At 46.6% G+C, this 25,106-nt stretch overlaps 1 protein-coding gene and 1 long non-coding RNA gene across 14 annotated transcripts in view; one reads left to right on the top strand and one right to left on the bottom strand.

The window, feature by feature from the left end:
* The window catches only part of AKAP13 (A-kinase anchoring protein 13), a 334,406-nt gene that overhangs the window by 134,388 nt on the left and 174,912 nt on the right, over window positions 1-25,106 (bottom strand). For all 12 annotated transcript variants that reach the window (XM_045058848.1, XM_045058850.1, XM_045058847.1 and 9 more), the window contains 2 exons: window positions 20,190-23,265; window positions 16,125-16,258 (listed from right to left, as the gene is read on the bottom strand). In XM_045058848.1, coding sequence (XP_044914783.1) covers window positions 16,125-16,258; window positions 20,190-23,265 — 3,210 coding nt within the window. The remainder of the gene's footprint in view (window positions 1-16,124; window positions 16,259-20,189; window positions 23,266-25,106) is intronic.
* On the top strand, window positions 1,732-16,719 carry LOC123385809. 2 transcript variants are annotated; one of them, XR_006598862.1, is made up of 2 exons: window positions 1,732-2,098; window positions 14,286-16,719. It is a non-coding gene; the product is annotated as an uncharacterized LOC123385809 (long non-coding RNA). The 2 variants fall into 2 exon arrangements; XR_006598861.1 differs by lacking the exon at window positions 1,732-2,098 and adding an exon at window positions 12,776-13,735.

Below are 25,106 nucleotides of genomic sequence, written 5' to 3' on the forward strand. Positions count from 1 at the left end.
TGACACGGAAAAGAGGAGTCTGGTGAGGCTGGCCGCTGGATTCTACGTCGGAGCAGCAGAGCTGACGGGACCCTACACGCGACCTGAGGAACCAGACCCGGAGGGCCATGTATGCTCCAGGACCATGAAGTTTAAGAACCGAAGAGCTAACTTGATTTACTTTCAGCAAGAATCTGGAACGCAAGCTAGAGCAGTGGTCCTCAAGGTGGGGTCTACAAAAACCTTGAGGGTCCCGGAGACATTTTCAGGGCATCTGTGGGTTCAAAACTATTTTCACAGTGGTGCTAATATGTTATTTGCCCCTTTTGCTATGTTCATTATCTGTGCTGATGGCCCTAGCATGAATCAAGACGGTGTGACCACAGTGAACCCGTGGTCATTATGTTCCTCACCGCTACACACTCAGTTTGAGGAAAGAAAATACTTCCACGTAGAATGTCCTTGATGAAGCTGGAAACATTAATTTCATTCGATTTCAATCCTGAGGTGCTTATCTCTTTAATATTCTGTGCGACAAATGGGAAGCACACAGAAATGCTCTGCATACAAGGTAGCGTGGTTATCTTGAGGAAATTCACTTGTGCAACTGTTTTAAGGAGTGAGCTAAGCTAGCCACTTTTTTCATGGAACAACATTTTTACTTGAAAGAAAGACTGGCAAATGAATGAATGATGCTTATTCAGCACTTGGGTATTTTCTTGGAAGTGAACTAAGTGAACCTGTCTCTCCAGAGAAACAGCTGGCAGTGTTTACTGCTGATGATAAAATTCAGACTTTCAAGTGGAAATGAGAATTTTGGAAAACTTCTATCTGCCACTGTGAACTTGCCAAGTTTACCAGCACTTAAAGCCATTTCTGATGAAACTGGTGGTAATATTAACAAATGTGATTTTCTGGAGACTGAAAATGAAAAAACATTCAACGTCTGGAAGAGGTGCTATTTCTCAATGAACCAGTATTTTCCAAATGATTGATACAGGAGGTTAGAAAATCCTGCATGGCTGAAAGATCCAGTGGATTTTAATGTACCCGAGTACAAAAAGCTCAATGACAGGCCCTCAGATTCCATACTGCCAGTAATTCTTCACATATCGTCTGTCAATTCTGATTTGGTATTAAGTAAAAATACCAAATCATCTGAGAAAGCAATTACGATATTCCTCCCTTTTAAAAGACTGGATTTTCTTTATATAATTCAACCAAAACACTGTATTCTAACATATTAAATCCATAAGAGATAGGAGAATCAAACTGTTGTCTACTGAATGAAGTTAGATTAAAACCAATTAGATTAAAATGACACTCTTCTAATTTGGTTTTTGTTTTGAAAAGCTGTTTTCCATAAATATGCTCTTCAAATGAACAAGTAGTGATTTGTTACTATTATAAATGAATTAATACTTTTTAAATGTCTCAGTTTTAATTTCTAATGGGGCAAATACACACCCATGTAAACAAAAGGTATTTGGAGTTCCTAACAATTTTTAAAAGTGTTAACAGAGCCTTGGGACCCAAAAGTTCAAGAACTGTTGGGTTTATAAGGTAGAAAGAAGTTAGTGGTAAGGAAACCAGTGAATCCAGGTGAGCAAGGAGGACGACGTGAACCCTCTAAATCAGAGTCTGATGCCACAGGTTAAATTTGACAGGAAAAAAATGGGGCCCGGGGTGGGGGTGGGGTGTGAATCTGGGATGAAAGCTTTCTAGTTAAAGAGACTGTATGAAAGCCAAACAATAATATTTTGAATGCAGCTGATGAATTAAGAGTAACTACAGCAGGAATGAAAGGCAAAGATGGTTTTCTGAAGGGTGAATAAAGTTCTTTATGATCTATGTGCAAAGAGGTTTAGGGGGAAGGCACTTCCTCGGTGACCATATGGCTGAATAGGTCTCCTTCCACTTTTGAGAGACCAGGGGCAAATGACCAACAGGTAAACCGACACGAGTAACTCCTTAACCCCAGACCCTGTATGAGTAGCATGACTAGTGCCCGCTGATGTACATCTTTATCACCTAACAGTCAAAGACGCCACCGTAATCCTGAGATGTCAACGGGAAGACAAATTGTGCCCGGGGTTTCAGAAGCCAGCCGGATGCACAGGTAGGTGGTTTAGAGATCTAGTAGAGCAGAGATTTCCAAATCAGAGCTACCACACTTAAGGCTTTCCCTCCAGCTAGTGAAAACGGTGCCACTCCAAAAAGATGCACTTGTCGAAGGTTTCACGGAGAGGAAATGTTCTAACCTAATTATGAGGTGGTCTTCTGTGCTGGGGCAAGTGATGTGAAGAACCATGAGCCACAATTTTAGGGAAGGAATGGAAGTTAAAAACGTGGTAGAAGACTTCACACAATTTTCTCACTCTGCCAAAGCTGACCTGTCTCTCAGTTCAGCTACTCCCTTTGCTCATCAGAATATACAGGGTTTTTTTGTTTTTTTTTTTGGGGGGGGGCGGGGTAGATATTCCTTTGGAAAGGTCACCTTGTTAAAATGTAAAATAGATGGATGGCAAGCAGTGGTCAAATGTTTTAATTACTATTTGTTTATTAGAAAGAACTCCCTAAAGGAACATTTGTTTTGTGGAAACAGATGCTGATATTTAAAGTCCTGTCTCTTACATTCAAGATGGTCCGAAGCGCCCATACTTAGAGCAGCTGTTGAAATTTCCTGTAACTGTGCACATCTAAAAGAGCCTTGCTTTTAAAAATCTTGGACAATTCCCACTTTTTACTTATTCATAGATTCGTACAATTATCTCCCTTCATTAGACTAAATTAGTTGGTTATGTGACAAAATCCTTTTCAGAGGAAGAAGAGTCAGCTAAGCTAAGCCTTTTTTTTCCTCTTCTCTTATTAAAATCTCATTTTATATCCCCACCTCCCCCACTCTATGCTGGGCTGATCAATTACAAGAAGTGACAGGAACAACTGCTACAAGCATCAGACAGCTGTGGCCCCGTTTCCAGCCTGTAGAGCTCGGTCAGTTGTATTTGCTGTCAGGAGGCTGATGTTTCCCCAGTCCCCACGTGAGGCTCGCCTTCACCTTCCCTTTCCTTTCTGCTACCCCCGACCCCCTCCTTCCTGCCGCAAGTTCCCACTGACTAGCCTTGAGGAAGAAGGATCCCAGCAACTTCTCACATCAGCTAATTTATTTTATTACTTAAATTTTTTTTTTTATTTTTTAATATAATTTATTGTCAAATTGGCTAACATACAGTGTGTCAAGTATGCTCTTGGTTTTTGGGAGTAGAGTCCCGTGATTCATCGCTTACATACAACACCCAGTGCTCATCCCAACAAGTGTCCTCCTCGATGCCCATCACCCATTTTCCCCTCTCTGCTGCACCCTCCACATCCACCCTCGGGTTTGTTCTCTATATTTAAGAGTCTCTCCCTCTCTGTTTGCAACTATTTTTTCCCCTTCCCTTCCCCCATGGTCTTCTGTTAAGTTTCTCAAGATCCATATATGAGTGAAAACATAAGGTATCTGTCTTTCTCTGACTGACTTGTTTCACCCAGCATAATACCCTCCAGTTCCATCCATGTTGCTGCAAATGGCAGGATTTCATTCTTTCTCATTGCCAAGTACTATTCCATTGTGTATATAAAACCACATCTTCTTTATCCATTCATCAGTTGATGGACATTTAGGCTCTTTCCATAATTTGGCTATTGTTGAAAGTGCTGCTGTAAACGTCGGGGTACAAGTGTCCCTATGCATCAGCACTTCTGTATCGCAGAAGCCTGTGAGGTGGGGGGTGGGGGCGGGCTATGCGAGCGACAGCTCTTCCCAAGGCCTACAGGTCACACCCTTTGACTTCAAAAGCAAACCTCAGAGCACTGTCCACGTTACATTCTATGCCAGTCTGGAAATACCTCTTCTCACAGCTGGCAACTACTCCTTTTAATGGGGAAGCCAGGATTTAAGCCCTTTTCCTGACTCAAGGAGGAAAGAACAGTCTCAGACACGGAGGAAAACAACCCACTGAGTTTGATGTGAAGCAGACACAGCACCAGGTCTCAGCACTAATGAGGCAGGAGGGCCGGAGCTCTATTTTCCTCCTTGAGATCATCCCATTAAGGAACCTAATGATTCCTAAGAAGGAACACAGTCTATTGTGCTGTGTGTGCTGGAGACAGGGACAGGAACTGTTCTGTGGCCAACAATCGAGACACATGCATCACTTTCTGGAACTGGGGTGAAAAGGCTGGCTCCCTACTTAAAGGCCAGCAACGCTGTCAACAGGGGAAAATCCCCGGGGGTGAAACATGACAGCAGGGGGCCACTTAACGCCACCAAAAGTGAACAGCAGAGGGGCCTCTGGTGTAGACAGGCCTACACAATAGGTCACTCTTCTCTGGTGTGGACAGACCTACACAACAGACCACCCCTTCTTGGGAGTTCCCAGGACCCAGGTGTCTGCTCCCACTTCACTCCTTCATCTCTCCCAACGAGCTTCTTGTGGGATGGGGGTGGATCTTACTCATTTTGCCCATCACGCCCCCCACCCCCGTTTCCACGGCAAGGTTCAGCACACAAACAGAAGTCTGCAAATTACAGCCTCAATTTAATTTTGGAAATGCAGAACAGTAACTCTTATAGGAAAGGACTACATTCTAATGGCATAATTCACGATGGAATCTTTGTTACAAATGTTTACAGCAAGGAACTGGTGCGTGTGTGTGCGCGCGCGCGTGCTCGCACATGCACTCTCTGTGCTTCCCTGCTGACAAGCCAGTCTGTGGCTTCCCATCGTCCCTGGCCTCACAGGGCTGGAATGAGAGGAAAATCTCCTGAGCCTCGTAGAATGAAGGCCCTGCTGCCCACGAAGTAGAGATCACACAGCACGTGGGCCTCAGCGCTCCCTGTCGCTCTCGCCTCCAGACTGGTCCAGGCCCTGCTCCAACCTCATGAGGATGTAAAGCTGAGGTGGGGCCACTGGCTCTTCGTCTGCCGTCTCTGCCACTAGCCCGGCACAGCAGGGAGAGGCCCGATGCCAACCCACTCTGTCCCCAGGCCCCCGGCATAAAAAAAAACTTAGCTTGTAGATGATTCAATGGGGAAAATGATGAGTACGATAGGGTTTCTGGTGGCAAAATAATGGGGAAGAATGGCAAAGAAATAAACTGATGATGTCAGAAACAAAACAGAGCACAAGCACATGTTCCAGAAGTTATGATTTCCATAGAAACAAGAGAGCTGAAGGGCACTGGAAAGGGGATCTTTCTCCAGGGACCGGGATGTATCCCTAGCGAAGGGTGTGGCAGGCATAAACTTCCTCCTTTTCCAAGTCACCCATCTCCTGTGGGATTGCCAGAAAACGTCATTAAACAAACTCAACTCCTAAATGACTCATGCGGGCTCATTTGGAACTGAAGGCCTCCCCCCCTCGGTAGAGGATGGTTTTCAGGGAAGCTAACCCAGGACAGGCATATAGCACGTATAAAGAGGCCACATTCTAGAAAGGAGAAGGCAGCAAGGATGCCACGCTCTGGAAAGAAGGCAGCAAGGAGGCAGGATGCTCAGACCTGTCTCACTCACCCTACTTCATGACCCGCACGAGACCCAGCTACACACACCCAACAATCGACAGGGGATGGCAGTCTGCTGAGGGGATGCTCCAGGGCCCCTCAGTGCAGCAGGTGCACACAGCCTGTCAGTCACAGCACACAAATCACGTGTGCCCTGCGGTAATTTCTCCTGGTGTAAGGGCGGGGCAAATGAGACCCAGTGAGACAGAAGAGGGTCAGTGATCAGTAAAGGCGTCGCTGTGCACGGGGTTTCCACAGCAGAGTGAGCATGGGCCTGGGAGTCAGCAGGAACACAGGAGAGGTGCGCATGGGGCCTGGGCTTTTGGTGTGACACGGAGGAGCTGACTGCGGTGACACAAGCTGACGATATCTGAGGCAGAGGTGGGCAAGGAGGAGAGGCTGGGCCATCACAAGACCGACTCCAGGGTTCTGGATCCCAGGGCCGAGCCCTGGCCCTAACCAGCAGACAACGGCAGGCCCGGGAGTGCTCTAGGCTCAAGTTCCCTCCTTGCAAATTAAAGGGTACAGACTGCATGACAGAGATGATAATTCCTCCCTACACTAAGTATTCTATAATGAGAACAATTATTTCTGGAAGATTCTGGATTCCTGTAGTTAGAGAATCTGGACTGCAAAGAGAAGAGACCTTTAACTGGCTCCATTATAAATCTTACGATTTCCTGGCTCTGTATTTCTACAAACAAACCAAGGTGTGTGTGTGTGGGGGGGGGACAACATCCCAACCCAAGTACATCTTCCTAGTGATTTATCTGTCTTCAAAAATATTCCAAATAATAGAATAATTCACATTTTTTTTTTTTTTTTTTTTTACTAATTATCTCCCCTTCCTTTTTTTTAACTGTCTCCAGGAAGGGGTTAAGCAAAAGTTTCCCAGATGCTATGCAGCTCACAAGGTAGCTCATATTCGATGCGGTAAAAGAAACACACACGAATGTTATGGGTACACATCTCAAGTAAATGAAAGCTCAAAGTCCAATTCATACGTCCAAATACTTTCCATGGCATCCACATTGGGAAGCTATACATTTATTCCAATGATTCCTCCTCTTTGTTCAAATACTTTCAGAAACCATCTTCTGCAACTATCTTCAACAGAAATCCAAGAACCATACACACAAAAAAATTGGTTTTATGCCTCTGCCTCAGTTCAACCCCAAACTCCAACCCCAGAGGGAGCAGGCTTTCAAAACTCTTAAATATAGGTCACTCTTGATGACCCTGATGACCCAGTCAGGATAGAATGCCGGCTACAGGTAATGATCCACATAATAAATATTCTCACTCACTCTGACTTCTGAGTGAGGCTTCAATTCAGGATATTTTGAATATGCTCATCTGAGCGTCATGGAAGGCATTGTCAACGCTTTCTCGGAAGACTACCTACATGACACTGGGGGAACACTTAAGACCACGTCACAATGACCCTCTAGATCCACAAGCGGTGACAGGGCTTTGGGGGGGGGTGGCTCTCAGATGGGAAGCAAAATGCCTGGGTCACTGCATAAAATGAAAGAGGCAAGGAGGGAAAAAATACAGATTGACGCTGGTTGAATGGAAATATTTACACAAAGGTACCACTCTTTTAAATTCCCATATGGTTCACATACTACCAAACACTTCTGTTCTTCATACTTGGTAAATGTTACTTTTCTCAGTTTCCTAATGGGACTTTTTTTAACCTGGAGTACTGCCAGGTCACAGTTACCTTGCAAATTGGGGCGTTTCTGGCAATTCTTGGGCAATTCTATGCTCTAAGAGCCAAGTACATAGTGAAAGCAAACAGAACTGGCTGTTTAAGGCTGGAAAGCACATCAAAGGCTCCCTCAATCTATCCCTATTCTTTCCAATGAATATTTATACCACATGTGTTACATCATGGTTATTACCAAGGAAACCCTACTATATGTCACACAAGCACTTCTCAAGAAGTCATTTCTCTGTGAACACCCAAAGCACATTAATGGTTCCTATGGCAGATCTCACATGCTGTATTCACATATCGTGATTACGTCTGTGCAAGCCTGCTCTATTTAAAGAAATCAGAAGCAGAGACAGTATTTAACTTCCAAAAAATTCCCTAGATACTTGATTCAATACCTTGAAAGGGGAAGGCGTTCATTTAATGTTTGCTAAATGAATGAAATCAAAGCCACAGGCTATATCCCCAAATTGAGCCGTCAGAAATAGAAATCAGTACTTCTGAAACCTTTCTTGGATAAAGTAAACAAGTCCAAATACAGTGTGTCCCTTTACTCTTATGGTGGCCAGCCAGGGTAAGACCTCACCAGGCACCTTCTTAAAATACATAATCAAAACCTAATATGAGAAATCTGTGTCTTTCCCAGTCATGTAGATCCCTGAGGACGTTAGGCCTTTCTTCACAAATCAAATGACATTCTTTAGTTTTTCCACTAAGAAAGTTTTCCTTTTTTGAGAGGCAAAAACAAGCAGCCATAAAGCCATGTTTATGTCAGTAAACCGAACACAGAACTTAGGATCAAAAGCAATACAGTATTTTTCTAAGGCAACCTCATGATGGCCCTTCCAAGTCTACTGATACAAATCATGGGTACAGGGGCACCTGGGTGGCTCAGTCGGTTAAGCATCTGATTTTGGCTCAGGTCATGATCTCATAGTCCGTGGGTTTGAGCTCCGCGTTGGGCTTTGTGCTAACGGCTCAGAGCCTGCATCTCCCTCTCTCTCTGCCCCTCCCCTGCCTGCACTCTGTCTCTCTTGAACATCAACAGACATTAAAAAAATTTTTTAAAGAAATAATAGGTACAGCCAAGTTTGTGTTTCTGACAGTATGTATGTATCTTCACCCTCACAATGAGCTTAAAAAAATTTTTTTTAATGTTTATTATTTTTAAGAGAGACAGCAAGCAGGGGAGGGGCAGAGAGAGAGGGAGACACAGAATCCAAAGCAGGCTCCAGGCTCTAAGCTGTCAGCACAGAGCCCAATGTGGGGCCTGAACCCACAGACCATGAGATCATGACCTAAGCTGAAGTCAGCCGCCCAACCAACTGAGCCACCACCCAGGCACCCCTCACAATGAGCTTTTAAAAATGAAACCTGGAAAGCCACTTGAGGTAAACCCTGTAAAAACAGCACACAATTCTTTAGAAACTTCCCTTCCCCCAGGGTGCACACAGGAGCCTGGACAGAATCTATCATCTAGCTCAATGGAAGATATCTATCCACAAGCAATTCTATGTTTAACTCTAACACTTAGCAAACCAGTAAATGAGATGCAGAGTAGTGTCTCTTCCCCTGGAAGAGGGGTCTCTGGGTGCAGGCTGACCTGTTTTCCTTGTTAGCGTCTCTAAGGCCTACCACAGAGTTCAGTGAACGTGTGCTGAATCAAGTACTGAATAAATTAGGGCACCCCCCGTCACATGAACACCAGGTGGCATGATAATTTACCATCATGGCCTGACAGAATTAGTCATTTCTTCCAAGACCATTTTAACCAACACCTATCTAAAGTCATTCATCCACAGTGTTAAGAGTGGGTCTGATAATTCTTAGTATAAAATGGGATTAGAATTACATCTACTACATATAAAATGCCTATCACATGCTACACACTAAACTAACCCTAGTTAGTACAAGTAATTCTTAAAGTGGGCATCATCATCCCAAATTTATAGATGAGGGATCTGAGCCTCTAAACAAGCAGATCAAAGCGGCAGATCAAGTTGCAGAACTGGGATTAAAACTTTGGTTTATCTGGCTCCATAAACTTTCCATTATGCTTGGCTACTATCCTTGACTGTCAAAATAATGAGATAAGAATGAACAAGAGTGGGATGAGGAGTGTAAGAAACGGGCCAACAGAGTGATAGGAATCAGATTTGGTTCTTTTGTCTCAACAGAAGATTAAAAGGCACACATACCTCCTTCAAAATATATGTATGACCTATGTTTAAGAAGTTCTGTGAGGGGAAAAAATTAGATTATTAATATAAGGCTCCAGAGCAAAACATCTTGAAAACCATTTAAGGAGAAAGTGAATAGTTAAGAATCTGGCTATCAAATAAATGTGATTTCAAAAAAGTCCCTCATACGGTCCAACACACAGAGTTGTCTGCTCACTGTGTTGTACACCTGAAACTAAAGTAACGTTGCATGTCAACTATATTTCAATTAACAAAAAAAAAAAGTCCCTGTGATTGTCCTTTTGGTCCAACACATTAGATTTACGTCCCAACATCTGACCAACTGGTCAAGAATTAAGAGCTGGAAGAAACTCAGAGAGTTCCTAACGATTACAACAAGGGAGAAAATAGGCCAGATAAATTAAAGAACTTGCTCAAAGTCCCTTCAAAACCTATGGTGGAATCATTACGTTATACCCTTACACATATCACCTACAGATATTTTTATACTAAGGTTATATTTTTTCAACTTCTGACTTTACAACCTGAACCTGTGGTTCTTCGAGGCACTTCTTTTTGGCAACTATCTACTCCAGAAGAGTATTTGCAGAATTTCCTGGAAATGCTCCATTTCAGAGGAGACACGGAGAAAGAATATCTCCAAAAAATTTGTATGAAAAAGCTGAGGAGCAAGTTTTCCTGTGGTTGGGGCCAGCTCTAGCGCCAGACCCAAAAGGGATAATTAGGGGGGCCTGGCTCTCTTAAATGCCAAATACACGCACAGAAGACTTATTGGCGTCTCCTAAAGAGGCCAATTTGCCTTTCCCTAGGTGATATACCACAAAACTATATATGTAAATATGATAGCAGAGACACCATTAAAAGGACCTTTCTTGAAATTGAAAACTTAAATAAGAGGGTAGGGTGTGTACGCCATCTTGAGTGTCAGTGTTATGGCTTGTCCAGTTAGTTAGCAAACGGCCTGAGAGCTGCCATATTTTCCTACAGCGGCTGAGCACGAAGGCTGTGACCAGCCAGCCACATGAAGCAAAAGCTTTTAACCAGACTCCTGGACTAGAGATGGAAATGCAAGCTCGCCCCCTTGAGACAAGAGAAAGAAAACATTGTGTTCCATTAAAAATAGCAGAAGTAGAGAGAGAATTCAAGAAGATTCTAACCAGAAACCATCCAACATTGCCCTTAACCACAATCCTGAAGAAACAAATATCAATATTGTTGTAAAAATAATTAAGAATGGAAATGCAGTTAATGTGATATTTCACTGTGCTGTTATTAAAAATGGGAGGATGGTTCTGATATAAACTGCTTTCTTGATTGGGGCCCGTGTGTTAAATGAAGAGTAGACTTTCCCAGTAACCTAATACCCAACATACGGGTTTTTATAGTTGCACTTGACCATATTTGTTCTGGAGTGTTTGGCTGCTAGGACCATGGGCATGCTGACAAGATATATTGGCCTGATGAATTAACTGTTCCGAATGGCTAATAAGCTTATGCAGTGAGCATTTGGAAAATGAATTATTACAGAGATACCTCAATGAACAGACACCCCAGGGAAAGAAGTTCCTTCCTAATGAACCTGGCCACATACTGAAGGGCAGAGATTCCTACCAGATGTGCCGGTCTGTGGCACAGGGCCAGGGAGCAGTAGTCAGAATTCTACCCTGACCACCACAGAGCAGACTGTCAAAGAGAATGGTCCCAGAAGGCTTCCCATTCTGCACTTAGGTATTCAATGTCCTCTCTATACCTAGTCATATCATTCTTTAGGAAATAAAAGGCAGGTCTTGGAAAATCTTAGTAATTTCTGCACCAACAGCCAACTCTTTGGACAAACACTATGTTAGTGATACTTAGCTGCAGCTAACAGACTGTAACAAGAACAGGAGATTTATTTTAAAGTGACTCAGCTTAGGTCCTAAAATGGCCAAAGGAATTTCTCCAACCATCACTGAAGACCCAGTAGTATAATGTGATGGTTTTAGAGTCTTGGCGAATGTGAGCACCATTCGGGGGGGGGGGGGGGGGGTACTTGTTTAGAAAGCAAAAGTCCACCCAGGTGAACTGGACTCCTGAAAAGTATATAACCTAAGTTTGACTCTTCTGGAAACCACAGAATAGTAGAAACATTATTAACATAGACGTAAGGCTCTAGTGACACTTACAAAGTTAACTAGTTGTGAAATAAAGCAAGTCACTTAACCGTCCTGAAACCATCTTCTCCTATAAAGCAAATATGTTGGACTTCAGATAATCTTTAAGGTCCATTCAAATTCTGAGGGTCTCAGAGCTACAACAAGCTCCACATCTCCCAACTCAAACTGATGTCTGACGCTCTTTCTGAAGCGTTTCAGAACACTAATCACGAAGCAGAAATGGAGTCTTCGTTGTTTTAGGAGGCACCATATGCCAATGATTACTTAAATAAGAGCATACTGGAACCTGAAGTGTTGAAATTATAATAATGCCAAGCTGTACTTTGTGTGGGCCAGGCCCTGTTCTAAGTGCTTAACATTTATTAACTCAGTGAGCGGGGAATAAAGAAGGCAACAAAAGGTCACCTGAGAACCTTGAAACCAGTAATGTATGTAAGAGGAGTTAACCTGGAGTACTGAATTGTGACTAGTATTAAAGCTTTGACAATATTTCATAACAAATCACCACCACAAAATGCCGATAAAGTGACTGGTGGGAACAGTACATCTAAGCAAATGACTTGGTCCCTAAGCTGTGAACGATTTTCAACCCAGTAAAGAAGTATCTCTTAGGACCATCTATCTTAGTGAGAAACCAGCAGCATCTGGCACATACCTGTGGTTCCTCCGAGAAGAGAAGCGTCCAACCTGATAGCGATGAATTCTTTTATAAATGGTGATTTTAAGCATTACTGACCTCGAAAGTAAGGGTTTGTTCACAGCACGGTGGTCAAGCCGGTTTAGGAACGAAAAATTCTTTAAATATTCGGTAGTGTCACCGACAGAGGCCCCTATGTGCTGACAGTCATGTGCTTAGAGAAAGTTACAAAACAGGAAGATCCCTAGAAGAACTTAAAAATGGATTCTTTATGTACATTTACGAGAAAACTGCAGTAAATACACCACCGTTCTAAGCATTCAAGACAGTAGCCGAGCTTTGGATACATAAATTCTTTTACAACTGAAAGAGGATGATTCAGTGAAACAGTAATTCAGTGAGGCAACGACTGGCCCATTCCCAAGGCCAACACGCAGACTGGGCATGCGTCAGAAGGGATGGGATTAAATAATATTAAACTAATGCCACCCCACCCTGTTCAATCTCAAGTTCACCCTTTTGGGGTGAGAAGTAACCCTTTGCAGACCACAAACACAGAGTCCACGGGGTAAGGTCAGAAGATAGACAGGTAAGGAAGCCAAGCTCTGGAGACACGAAGTCAAAAAGGTACTTCAGGAGACACCGAGTACTGGAACTCCCTGCCTCCCAACATGCAGTCTGATAACTAGAGTTTCCACCACAAAACAAAACAAAACAAAAAAAAACAGTGTGGAAAATAAAACAAGTAGACTTGCTTTCTCCTTCTATTCATCCACTGGTGTACAAATACTCTTCAGGCCAGGGGCCCACTGCCTGTTTTTGTTTAGCCCACGAAAAATCTTAGGAGTTGGCTCTACATTTTTAAACGATCAACAAAAAATTCCTCAGAAAGAAGTATTTCATGACCCGGACATTATGGGAAGTCTATATATCAAGTTTTATTGGAACACAGTCACACTCTTGTTTACATAACACTAAAACAGCAAAGTTGACTAGCGTGACACTGCCTGTCCCCCAAGCCTTAAAATACGATCTTTTTTGAAAACAAAAAACAAAAAACAAAAACCCTTGTGGACGTCCCTCCTGACTCACTGAAAACCTACACAGTGAACGTAGTATATGAAGAGTTAAATGGCAGAAAAAAAGAGAAAAGGAGACACAGGCAAAACTGAAGTGTGTGTTCACGCTCTATCCTACCAAGTCACAGCAAACAGGGCCCGCGCTGCAGAGCAACAGGGAAGAGAGCCAAGCGGTCAGATGTCACCTCATTCCCACACTGCTCGGAACACACTTACTCGACCTGAAAACCTTCCAGACCCGAAGATCCGTTAACATACGCTTTCTCCAACTGTACGCAGTGGAGGCAGATGGCACACGAGGCCGAGGCGTTCCCAAGCAACACACACATTACATGCTTCTGACCTACGGATGCCCCTCGGAAGCTGCTGGTCGTAGAGCCTGGGACAGTCAGCTGGGAGGCCACCCTGATGTCGAGGTCCTGGGTTGGAAATCACACTCCCTGCTCTTATTCTGGCTGGGTCCGACCTTGGGCTGGGCATGAGACCTCTCGGAGGTCCTTAGTCTCTTATCTGGAAAATGAGACATGCTGACCAACCAGAGGAGTATGCTCTCTCTCAACTCTTAAAACCAGAGGAAAAACGAGAAGAGAGGAGAGAAGGACGGGAGGAGAGAAGGACGGGAGGAGAGAAGGACGGGAGGAGAGAAGGACGGGAGGAGAGAAGGACGGGAGGAGAGAAGGACGGGAGGAGAGAAGGACGGGAGGAGAGAAGGACGGGAGGAGAGAAGGACGGGAGGAGAGAAGGACGGGAGGAGAGAAGGACGGGAGGAGAGAAGGACGGGAGGAGAGAAGGACGGGAGGAGAGAAGGACGGGAGGAGAGAAGGACGGGAGGAGAGAAGGACGGGAGGAGAGAAGGACGGGAGGAGAGAAGGACGGGAGGAGAGAAGGACGGGAGGAGAGAAGGACGGGAGGAGGAAGTTAAAAAAAAAAAAAAAAAGGAACATTTTGTTTCCTCCTTTGTAACAGACAAGATACAACGAGGACAGAGCCAGCCGCACGGGAGGGCAGAGTGTGGGCGAGCGGCAAGCTGTCTTCCATGACGGTCGTCACTACTGTGCTCACACGGAAGACCGAGACGGGCATTTGAATTCAAGGATGTGAGTTTGTTCCTTCCCTGTTTTAGGGGCTTCTGGAAACAAAGACACACGTGTACCCATGCAGGGTGTGTTCTCTCTTCTTTCCCTAGGGGCAAGAGCAGCATCGGTCTGAATAATGCCTGCTCTACAAGCAGCCGCCCAGGCATTAGTCACAAATATTATCTGTAAAAGGGAGCGGGCTAGAAGAGTCCGCACCTCCCTACCCCTGTACTCCAATAAAATGAAGCTTGTTTATCACGGCTCATACACTTGAAATAGTCTGGGAGGGTACAGTGTGCTGTTTACCTGCTGGGGTAACTCTAAGGAAAAACACCATTTAGACCTCTGTGAAGAGCAGAGACGGGGACTGTCACGTCTAGACAAAGATGATGGATTTTCTGAGGGGAAATATGATTTAGTCCAGTAACGTGGCTCAGGTCATGATCTCGGTCAGTGAGTTCAAGCCCCACGTCGGGATCTGTGCGGACACCTCAGAGCCCGGGGCCTGCTTCAGATTCTGTGTCTCCCTCTCTCTCTGCCCCTCCACCACTCGTGCTCGCTCTTTCTCTCCCTCTCTCAAAAAATAAACAAACATTACAAAAAAATTAATTAACCAGTAGGGACTCTAAGGTTTAGAGCGCGGTTTCTCTCAACAAGTTTGTTCCCTCGTTTTAAGTTAATAGCTTTAAACGAAAACAGAAAGAAGCTCAAGACCCTGAAGAAAAACATTTCTGAACACTCACTGAATATTAAACGTCGAATTACCAGTGATGCAGCAAATCCGCTACTGGGCACATGAAAACATACATCCACACAAACTCGTACACAAATGTCCCCGGCAGTATCATCCACGACAGCCGAGAAGTGGAGACAAGCACAAGATGTGGAACATCCATAGGACGGAGTGGGAGTTGGCAATGAGAAGAAACAAAATACTAATCGATGTGACAACACGGTTCAACCTTGAAACAGGAAGCTGAGTCAGAGAAGCCAGTTGTCAAAGAGCTCAGCGTTCCATGTTATTCCACGTACGTGAGGTTCTAGAATGGGCAGCCGCACAGCAACAGGCGGGAGATGAGGGACCCCCGGAGGGTGGGGCGGGACGGGCTGGTGGTGCTGGGCCGCTACCGCGGACCGTGGTCACCGCTGCACAGCTCGGAAACATACTGAAAACGACGAAGCCGTGTACCTGTGCGGGTGGATTTTATGGTACGGGAATTATAGCCCAATGAAGCTGCTATGAAAAAAACTACTGAACCGATTTATTTTTTTGGTCGCTAAAAATGATCTGCTACACATTTTAGACAGCTAGTAGAGAACTGGAAGTTAAAATCTCATTTTTGCTCTCAGTTTTCTGTACCAAGAAAGAAGAATCAGGTTTAAGAAGGGTTACTAGAGCCCGTTCTGTGGGCATTCTCATTTTGTGACATGTTCAACGTGATGACAAGCCAAAGTCCTGTGCTCAGGGAAAATCTTGTTGGTTACCATCGCCAAGGGACCCACGGAGAAGGGCCCACTCCCCACAGCTACGCGGTGCGGCGCCCACGGTCTACGAAAGCTGAACTGCAGCAACACACCCACATTTATACGTGATGGAACACGAGAAAAGGGGGAAATACCGTTGTTTAAAAAAATACAAGCGTTGCCCAAACAAACAAAAGGCTATAAATCAGACACAACAGACCAAGCTAAACACATTTTGTGCTTACACAGACTTAATGCCACTTACCGCCTGGGTCTTTAGGCCTGGTTTCATCTCTGCTGTGGTGGCCACGTCTCCCACGGCCACCTCTGCAGAGGCCACGCCCGTCCTCCCATTACTCCGAAAATCCACTTCGTCGGCGGCTTTCAGGTCTGGCATTTCTGAAGAGAAGAAGGGGGTTACAAAGCACATCTGAAAAATCAAATCCCGTTGTCTTACTGTTTGCACAACTCGCTGCAGGCTTCACGTGTTTTGTTTGCTTTTGCGTTACACGGGGAAGTATTCAAGTGGAGCTGGTGTCATTTCGGACCCCGTGCTGAGCTAGTCCTTTATCACAGGGTTGTTCGGTTTTCCCCTGGCCTCTGTAGGGGTTTGCGGCTAAGGCGACATCCAGTTCGACGTCTACTCAACTTCCATTTTCACTATAGGCTTTTCCTCACAGATCTCGAGTATGTACTGACTGCATGTGGAAAAGGACATTCACAAGCTTCAAGGAAACAGATTAATAGCTACAGCCAGGTAGTCCATCTTGATCACCATCAAAGAGACCAAGATGTTTATGTTTGCACAGCACAAAGAGGAAAGACCTGCTGGGAATGAGATAAAGCCTTTAAGAAGGGTCTGACTTTCTTTAAAAACATACTTGCACACTCTCATCTATCCATCACTGCAAGGGACAAGACTGAAGTGTTCTGGTAAATTACATTTTGTTTTAATTTTATTTCCCCCTAAACCAAAACATAATCACAAACAAGGAATTCTCTCTCCCCGCCATTTTTTTTTTTTTTTTTTAAGATTTTTATTTTTAAGTAATCTCCACACCCAACGTGGGGCTTGAACTCATGACACTGAGATCAAGAGTTGCACGCTCCACTAAGCCAGCCAGGGTGCCCCAACGAATTCCTTTTTTTTTTTTTTTTTTTTTAATTTTATTTTATTTTTGAGAGTGTGGGGGAGAGCGGGGAGAGGGGGAGAGAGGGACAGAGAGAGAATCCCAAGCAGGCTCCATGCTCAGCACGGAGCCCGACGCGGGGCTCATGACCTGAGCTGAAACCAGGAGTCAGGCGCTCAACCACCTGAGCCTCCAGGAGCCCTGGAATTCCTTTTTGTAAAGGAAATGTTTTTATACATTTTCTTTAGAATTATGTTCACCAGACCAAGCTGCCATGGTTTTTGTTACCTGACCACCACATGGTCAAGCAAATACAGGAAGGAACTGATAAAATGAACGTCTGAGGCAAATTCATGCTTTGACATTGTTAAGTGAAGGGTAAAAATTCACCTTGACAATACAGATAAAAATAGAACTATCACCTCAATTTCATGTGGAAATTTTTCTGTGGCTGGTTTTCATCTAGTCATGCCACTGCTCCGGTGGAAAAAAAAAAATGTTCCCTACATCAAAGGGCAGAAGAGTTTCTTTCACCAAAGAATAAATCCTACTAAGGTTTTATTCTAATACACATTATGATGTGCCCAAAGATCTACTTCAGATTTAGGAATGTGACATTCCTATTAATGAACATTTATAAATTCTTCCTTTGCCCCCGTTTATAATTATACAATCTTACTAGCAATTTAAAAGTGGGCAAAAACAAGTTTCCTTGCCCAAAGAATCAAACTCTACCTTACATTTCAGAAAATGTAAATAAAGTGAAAACTGGAGTAGGCAATCCCCTCAAGAAGGACTCCCTAATCAAAACATTTCTAAGTAAGAGTCATTTTTTCTTCTGGTGGTTGATGACTTTTATTTATTTGGGGGGTGTAATTTTTGACACAACCTTACCATCCTATACCCGTCTAGTGAAAATATGGACCTTGGCAAGCAGCGACCAATCACAACGGTGAACAGTGATTACTGAGGCACAGGGGTGCTGGGAATTTCTACGGGCCTGGCCTGGCTCAGTCAAGTACAACTAACTTCCCAAACCACTGTGATCAATGCACTCGGGTGAGGGGCCACATCCCCTGTCTCTAACCAGAACTTCCGTGTTTTCTCATCTTAATTTCTATTTGGCTTTATCTGCAGCAGCATATAAAAACAGAGGCCAAAGCCATGTGGCTTGTTCCAAATCAACAGTTGAACCAAAGTCTCTTCACTCATAAAAGAGTATGTGTAAATCCAGGAATGTAAACTTCCCAGAAAATACCCTTTGGCTGAGATCACACTCAGGTGCTTTGTCTCCAGGGCAATGTGACCAGGGACTTTCCCTGATCCTGGCATTCCCCCCCGCCCCAAAGAAAGCACTTACTTCTTCATGACTGGCTACTCTGCAATATAAGATCATGAGCCTTGAACACATATGACTCCTCCTGGGAGCAGAACAACTCGCCCACACATAACAACCAACTGTAAACGCAGACACACTGCTGAAACGTCAGCTCATTTTCCTTCCTGAAACCTCAAAATCTTAAAAATCATCTCTTAGCGTCTATACCACTGCTACGTACCACCGAAAAATCAAAGTCTGAAATTTGCCCTGGTTTCTACCTCTTCTCTCTGGGTGTTACAGACACAAACTTCACATAATTTGCAGTTGCTTGGGTTAAATTCTGACTGCTGAGCCAGAAAAACAAATAATTCCAGCCCGTGTGGCCAAAGACATAGCGCCCGAATGAAGAGAACACAGCCCGGCATCAGCTTACAGCCACTCCCTATTCTTCTGAAATGTCAACCTGCCAGGGCCCCCAAAATAGACTTGTTGTTGTATCTTATTTTAAAAATTAGAGACCTTTTCATTTAAACTCTGAGCCAGCGGCCAACAAATTTCTATCACTGACAATCCAAAACATGAATAGAACTAAAAACCTCACCTCACCAAAAACACACCACTTCGGGTTTCTTAAAGCCTTCCATGGGGGGAAAAAAGATTATAAATGGTTAAAGACCCCTCATCGGGGAGAATGCCCACGGGGTTGAGGTTACTCTCTTTCCTAAGCAACCTCTCGTTGTGTCTGTTTGTTTCTCTACACACCCCACCCCCACCCTCTTAACACCTACCACACTTAACCCGATTTTCAAAAATTGGAAAAAACAGCAAAAACAAACCACAAAAACAAATCAGGCTCCTTCTTACCTCTGCAGCCTGGGGGCGAGCATGGAGGTGGGTCCTCGGTCCACACCTGGTAACAGGTGGTGGCATCAAAGTGCGAATCGAACTGACCTTTAACGGCTGCACCACGTTGGGACTCTGGTTCGGCTTCAGCCTCAACCCCCAAGAAGTTTTATTCACGTCATTTATTTCCACTGAGCAACAGCGGTTTCTGTCTGCTCTCTCTGGACATGGTTACCCACAGATGGGACAGGCTGCTGTGCGAGCAATCTGCTCGGAACAGCTGCTTCACCCAGATAAGCAGACACGACGTGTGCCCTGTGACGGCGGCTCAGCGCACTCGGGCGGACATCCTGCATCCCATGCCCTGCGCTGCGCGGGGGCCTGCACTCCCAGACTGCTGCCCGAGAGCAAGAGGCAATGGAGCTGGAAGGCGGCTCCGCGGGCAGGAAAGGGAGGGCGTTCTCTCCGCTCCCCTCCCCCACCCCTCCCCAATGACCTAATGCCACCATTTTGGACGTGGGGTCACGCGCACAGAACGACACTTACAGCTGTTTCACGAAACCACCCTGACTCTATTTGCTCAGGACACGGACCAGGACGACAGGGGAAGAAAAGTGCTCCGGGCTTGTAAGCAAAACATGTTTTTGCAGCACTGCTTTTTCACAGTTCTAGAGAAAAGGACTAAGCCACATGGATAAAAACATCTGCTAAATTCCTTTATCGTTGCAAAGCACCTGCACGCTAGACAATTTTCTCGGTGAACAAAACTCCCACTGCCCTGGTGTGACAGGCTTAATCAAACAAGCCAGGAGTCTGCAATACAGGAAGCAAAATCTGTCCAACCCCATGCTGACGTGCCTGTCCTGATGGCGGGCGGGGCGGGGGGGGGGGGGGTTGCTGTGAACCTGGCAATGTACCCAATGAATGAAAGACGCTTCTAAAACCACAGAGACGCCCACTTTTTGCCAGCACGTCTCAGAGACTCTTCAGGGAATCTGTTCCACAAGCTGGGACTTTTGTATTCTGCTCTGCTTACCTGTTGCCGGCTCAGGTCCGTCAGCAGGCAGATTCATCTTCTCCAGCTCCCTGCTTTCAGCCGAACACCCTGCGAGGTTGCCAGGGACTTCTTCACGAACACTGCCCGTTTGTGGGGTCTGCCCAGGCACAAAAGCGATCACGTTCCCTCCAGAGGCACTCACTGGCCGCTCGGTCACCGGGCCTGACTCTGGAGGACTGGACAGTGACATGTGACTGGTCCCCCGCCCAGTGAGGAGTGCTCCCGAGGCCTTGACTTGATCTAGGACGGCCTCCACAATGCGACTCGCGGCCTCCTCGATGGAGTCGGCGCTCCCGGGCAGATGCGCAGCACAGGGCAGAGGGGCAGCGCTCCTTTCCCCGCCTGGGGCCTGGTCACCAGTGCGTGGGAGCCCGGCCTCCGGGGGGACCTCTGTGGCAACAGGCTGCCGTAGGATGTGATGTGCCTGGGTGTCCACCTGTGCCTCCCCGGAGCTGCCCAAGCTGCTGCCGTGGTCCGCTTCCTTCCAACCGAGAGGGAGCAACTCTGGAGTCGCAGCGCCCTGTGGGTCAGTCACTCCTCTGTCTGGTAAAGCTCCTGGCGACCCCAGGATCATATTCTCCTCCTGGCTCAACGAGGCTTTTGGAAGCGGGAGTTCTTGTGTGTTGTGTGATGCGGCCTGTCTCCCGGCCCCAGCGGTGCCTGGTAAAGCGTTAGCCACGGCGACATCCAAGGCCACCTTTCCGTTCACCTCACAAGCAGGGTTCATTCCCTGGGAGTTAAGGTTTTGCACTCCAGCATCCAGAGCAAAAGCTCGACTGCAAGGCTGAGCCTCAGCCCCATCTGGTAAGAGCCCTGGCGAGGGAGCCGAGCTGCCCTGCTCTGCACCCAGGGCTTCCTGGCGTGGGGCTGCAGCCAGCCCGGCTCCCGGCGGCACCAGGCTCTGTGCAGCCCCACCTTCAGTCGGTGGTGAGACTGGTGGGGCCACTTCCTTGTTTTGCTGAGTTTCTGCATCAAGGCAGGCCGAGGGCGTGTCCAGCGTGTTGCCGTGCTCCAGGGCTCTGTCCTCGGCACAGCCAGCGGAGCCGGGCTCTCCACGGAGTCCCTGCGCCTCCTGTCCGGGAGGTGGTGTTCTCCGCTCTTCCTGAAACGTTCCCAAGGAAAGAGTGTCTTCCTTAACAGGGGAACAAGTCACTGCTTTATCCCTGCCACCCTGTCCCTGAGCGTCAGAGCTTTCTGGAAGCACCAGATTTTTCCCTTCTTCAGTCAAAATGGAACTGGAGGCCACAGTGGCCTTCCCCGCAGGCAGCAGAGAAGAGTCCGCGCCGCCCTCGAGATTCGGAACTTCGGGGGCTGCTGAGAGGCAGGGTCCCCCTTGTTCCTCGCCAAGTGCCGTGGGACTGGTATTCCCCATGCTGGGCTGAAGCTGGAGAGCGGCGGAGGGCACGGGCAGGCCTGCGGCGCCGTCTTCTAGGGGCTCGTTCGCATCTCCGCCCGGGCCATCTCTACCGTCTGGAGCCGTGTGCAGTCCAGGAGCTGCTGTTCCCTTTTCTTTCTGGGAGGGGACAAGAGAAAACGCGTCATCTTTGGTTACTGATTCACTGCCTGAACCGCCTGCCAGAGAAAAAGCCCTGTCTGATGTCACTGCCTGGTCCGGCACCAGCTCCTTCTCGGCTCCGAGGGCAGCAGCATGCGGACGCACCCCGAGCGTATCTGTTGAGTTGGTTTCTAATTTCAAGTCTCCTCCTTGGCCCTTCGTATCCGAAACTTCAAGACGACAAAATGCCACATGTTCCTGGGTATCTCGCACAAGGCTGGGGGCGGCCGGGCTAGCCTGTGGACCTTCACAGCAGGCGGCGGGGGGTGGATGCTGCGTGGGGGGCAGTCCTGGGTGGCTTTCAGGCCGGGTAACTATGTCATCACAGCGTTCTGCAGCCAACACACCACCAGAAGTCACCATGTCCTGCTGCCGCGTGGAGACAGCACAAGGCTTGCCACCTCCAGCGGGGGGACAGAGGGGTGATTCGCCGTTTGGGCTTTGGATGGGAGGTGAATCCGTTTCTGGCTCCTGGTTTGCCGTGTCTTTTTGGGGCCCAGGAAAGGTTAGGCCAGAGGGCGATGCTGGCACACTTGCGCCTGCCAAGGGAGCACAGGGCTCAAACCCATCGGCAGGCGTGTCTTCCGCTGCAGCTGCAAGTACTGGGGGGCTCGGATTTGGTGGAACCCCAGCGCCCCCCTCACAACCTCGCGAAGTTTCAGTCTCTGCAGTTTTGACGGTGGAGGCTTCTCTGTTACTGCCTGCAGGTGAACACTCGACAGGTCTGGAAGCCTCCAGGGAAGCAGTGGCAGGGATGCCGTGAGGAGCGCCGGCTTCACCTGTAGGCTTCCTCGGGCCTCTTCCATCACAGGCTCCAGCCGTGCTGACACCAGAGCTGGCAACCTCTTCGCCCGTGCTCCCCCCAGCTTCGAGCACGTTCTTCTGGGTGGGGGTGTCTGTGTTCCCGAGATCACATTTTGGGTCCCCAGCAGTCACTGGGACGCCGACTGCAAGCTCCCCTCCAGACAGATGCCGAATGGCAGCGGTGCTCGGCTGCATGGCCACGTCTCCCTGCAGGACGTGGTCTCCGGCGCCTGGGGACTCCTGGTCCGCGGCCAGTGCGGCAGATTCTGTTCCAGTTTCTCCGTTTCTGAGTCCACAGCAGGGGACGCCCCCTGCGCCCTTTCCTCCACAATCGGGCACACTCTGCAGGCAGTGGCTGGGCCCAGATGCGGCTCCGCAGTCTGCAGCGCGTGCTGCCTCCACCTCTTCCCCTTTTCTCTCCACGCCTGCAGTTCTCCTCCCGCAGGAACAGTCTGTGTGCTCCTCCTTAGCCACACCTGACAAATCGCAGGAACTTGCAATCCCCCCGGCAGTGCTCCCTGGGCAGCACGGAGAGCTTGCGGTGTCTTCGGGAAGAGGGCGCTGCTGGCTGTCCCTGGGGGCTGATGCACAGCAGAGACACTGGCTGTCTGTATCCTGAGCAGCGGGCACACCTGAAGGATCCTGTGCTGTCACCATTAAGGGCATGGGATTGTCCATCTGCTTAAGGTTTGTTTTCTAGGAGGAAATGAAAGATACTTTTAAGAACGGTCCCTGGGAAGAGGGCACTGACACCTATACGCAAAACTCCTGCCGGAGACCACTCATTGCCTTTCCAGCCCTATGATCACATGGTAAGCTGATCTAAATAGATACAAACACATTTTCTCTTGTAGCTGTATATCCACTGGAAAGATAAAAATGGCCAAGAATATACAAGATGACTATTTCCTAAATTTTATGAACTCATTCTGGAAAGGTTGATGGGAGAGGGGCGCCTGGATGGCTCAGTCCAAAAAGCGTCTGACTCTTGATTTCGACTCAGGTCACGATCTCACGGTTTTTGAGATCAGGCCCCATGACCACGTTCAGTGTGGAGCCCTAAAATTCTGTCTCCATCTCTCTCTGCCCCTCGCCACTCTCAAAATAAACTTAAAAAAATTTTTAAGTAGATAGGGGATATTCTTTTACTTTAAAAAAAAAAAAAAAGCAGTTCCTCTGTTATCTAGTACCAAACATTAAACAAGAACATATCAAACTAATAATAACCAATTCTTTAAAAAACTTTTTTCCATGTTTATTTTTGAGAGCGTGCACGCACGCTCATGCGCAGGGTGAGGGGTAAAGAGAAGGGGACAGAGGATCTGAAGCAGGCTCTGTGCAGACAGCCCAATGCGGGGCTCAAACTCATGAACCATGAGATCGTGACCTGAGCTGAAGTCGAATGTTCAACTGACTGAACCACCCAGGTTCCCCATAATAACAAATTCTTGATTATTCTTAGAAAGTACGGTGGCTTGATGATATTGTAGGTCATCTCAAAATTACATTTTGCAACTTTGCAGTATTTTAAAAAACACAAACAAATATAACCAACTATACGGGAATGGTTAAAAAAAAAATCACAGTCGTTCAACCTGATGGCAGATGCCAAGCTGTTACATAAATGTGAACTATGAAGAGCACAGTGAAATCTGAAATACAGATTTACAATACAATGTTGGAAAAAATAAATAAAGCCTAGAGTTAATTTAAGGTTATAAGCATGCAAAATTCAAATGTACTTTTAGACAAGGCTTAGGAAAAATGGAGAAAAACACAGCTCATCTTTGGGGTTGGTTTGCCTTTTATACCACGGTTTCAGGAATTCTTACAATACTACTATTTGTTCAACACATAGAAACTATTTGGAAGACATCTGGCTTCGCTCTTCCCCACTGTCTGACCTACTGCAATGGTCTCACACAGATCTACTGTGCCCTCTCTGGTTCATTTACTCTCTCAGTAAGCACTTAACAGTTCTCCTACATCACACTAGTCCTGTCTACTAACCGGGCCTATTGTAGAAATTTCCACGTGCAAGTGTAATATGTGGTATGCTCACTAAAGTCTTTCTAGTAAGAGAGTACCGCCCTCCCCCCCACCCCCCCCAGCAAAAAGTGGATTTTCAGTAAAAGCTTTTGCGCTATGCTGCTTAGAGTGTTCAAATTAATTTGCTTCCACTGTTGCTGAGAATGTAACCGTCCCCTAAAAATTATGAAAGCAAGTCATTACATTTAATAAAGGGTGAACGTTCCAGAAACAAGTGGTGTTTTGCAAACAACTTTAAAAGCTCCTAACAGCATGTATCCTCTCCGAGTTTTCATTTCTCCTAGTTTCCCGTCAAGCATTCCCATACGAGACAGTAACTTTGGCACCTGCAAGCTGAGATTTTCAAGTGGACCGTCATTCACCCAGTAAGAAGAGCTCTAAAGGAAAATCGGACTCAGCAGTCCGTTCAGAGCAAAACAAAATGATGCCTGTTCTGGGCGTGCACGATTCAGAAAGGGAAAGGCAGGCCCATCACACAGCCCTGCTGT

This window comes from Felis catus, chromosome B3 (assembly GCF_018350175.1).
Source record: "Felis catus isolate Fca126 chromosome B3, F.catus_Fca126_mat1.0, whole genome shotgun sequence".
In the NCBI taxonomy this organism is placed as follows: domain Eukaryota; kingdom Metazoa; phylum Chordata; class Mammalia; order Carnivora; family Felidae; genus Felis; species Felis catus.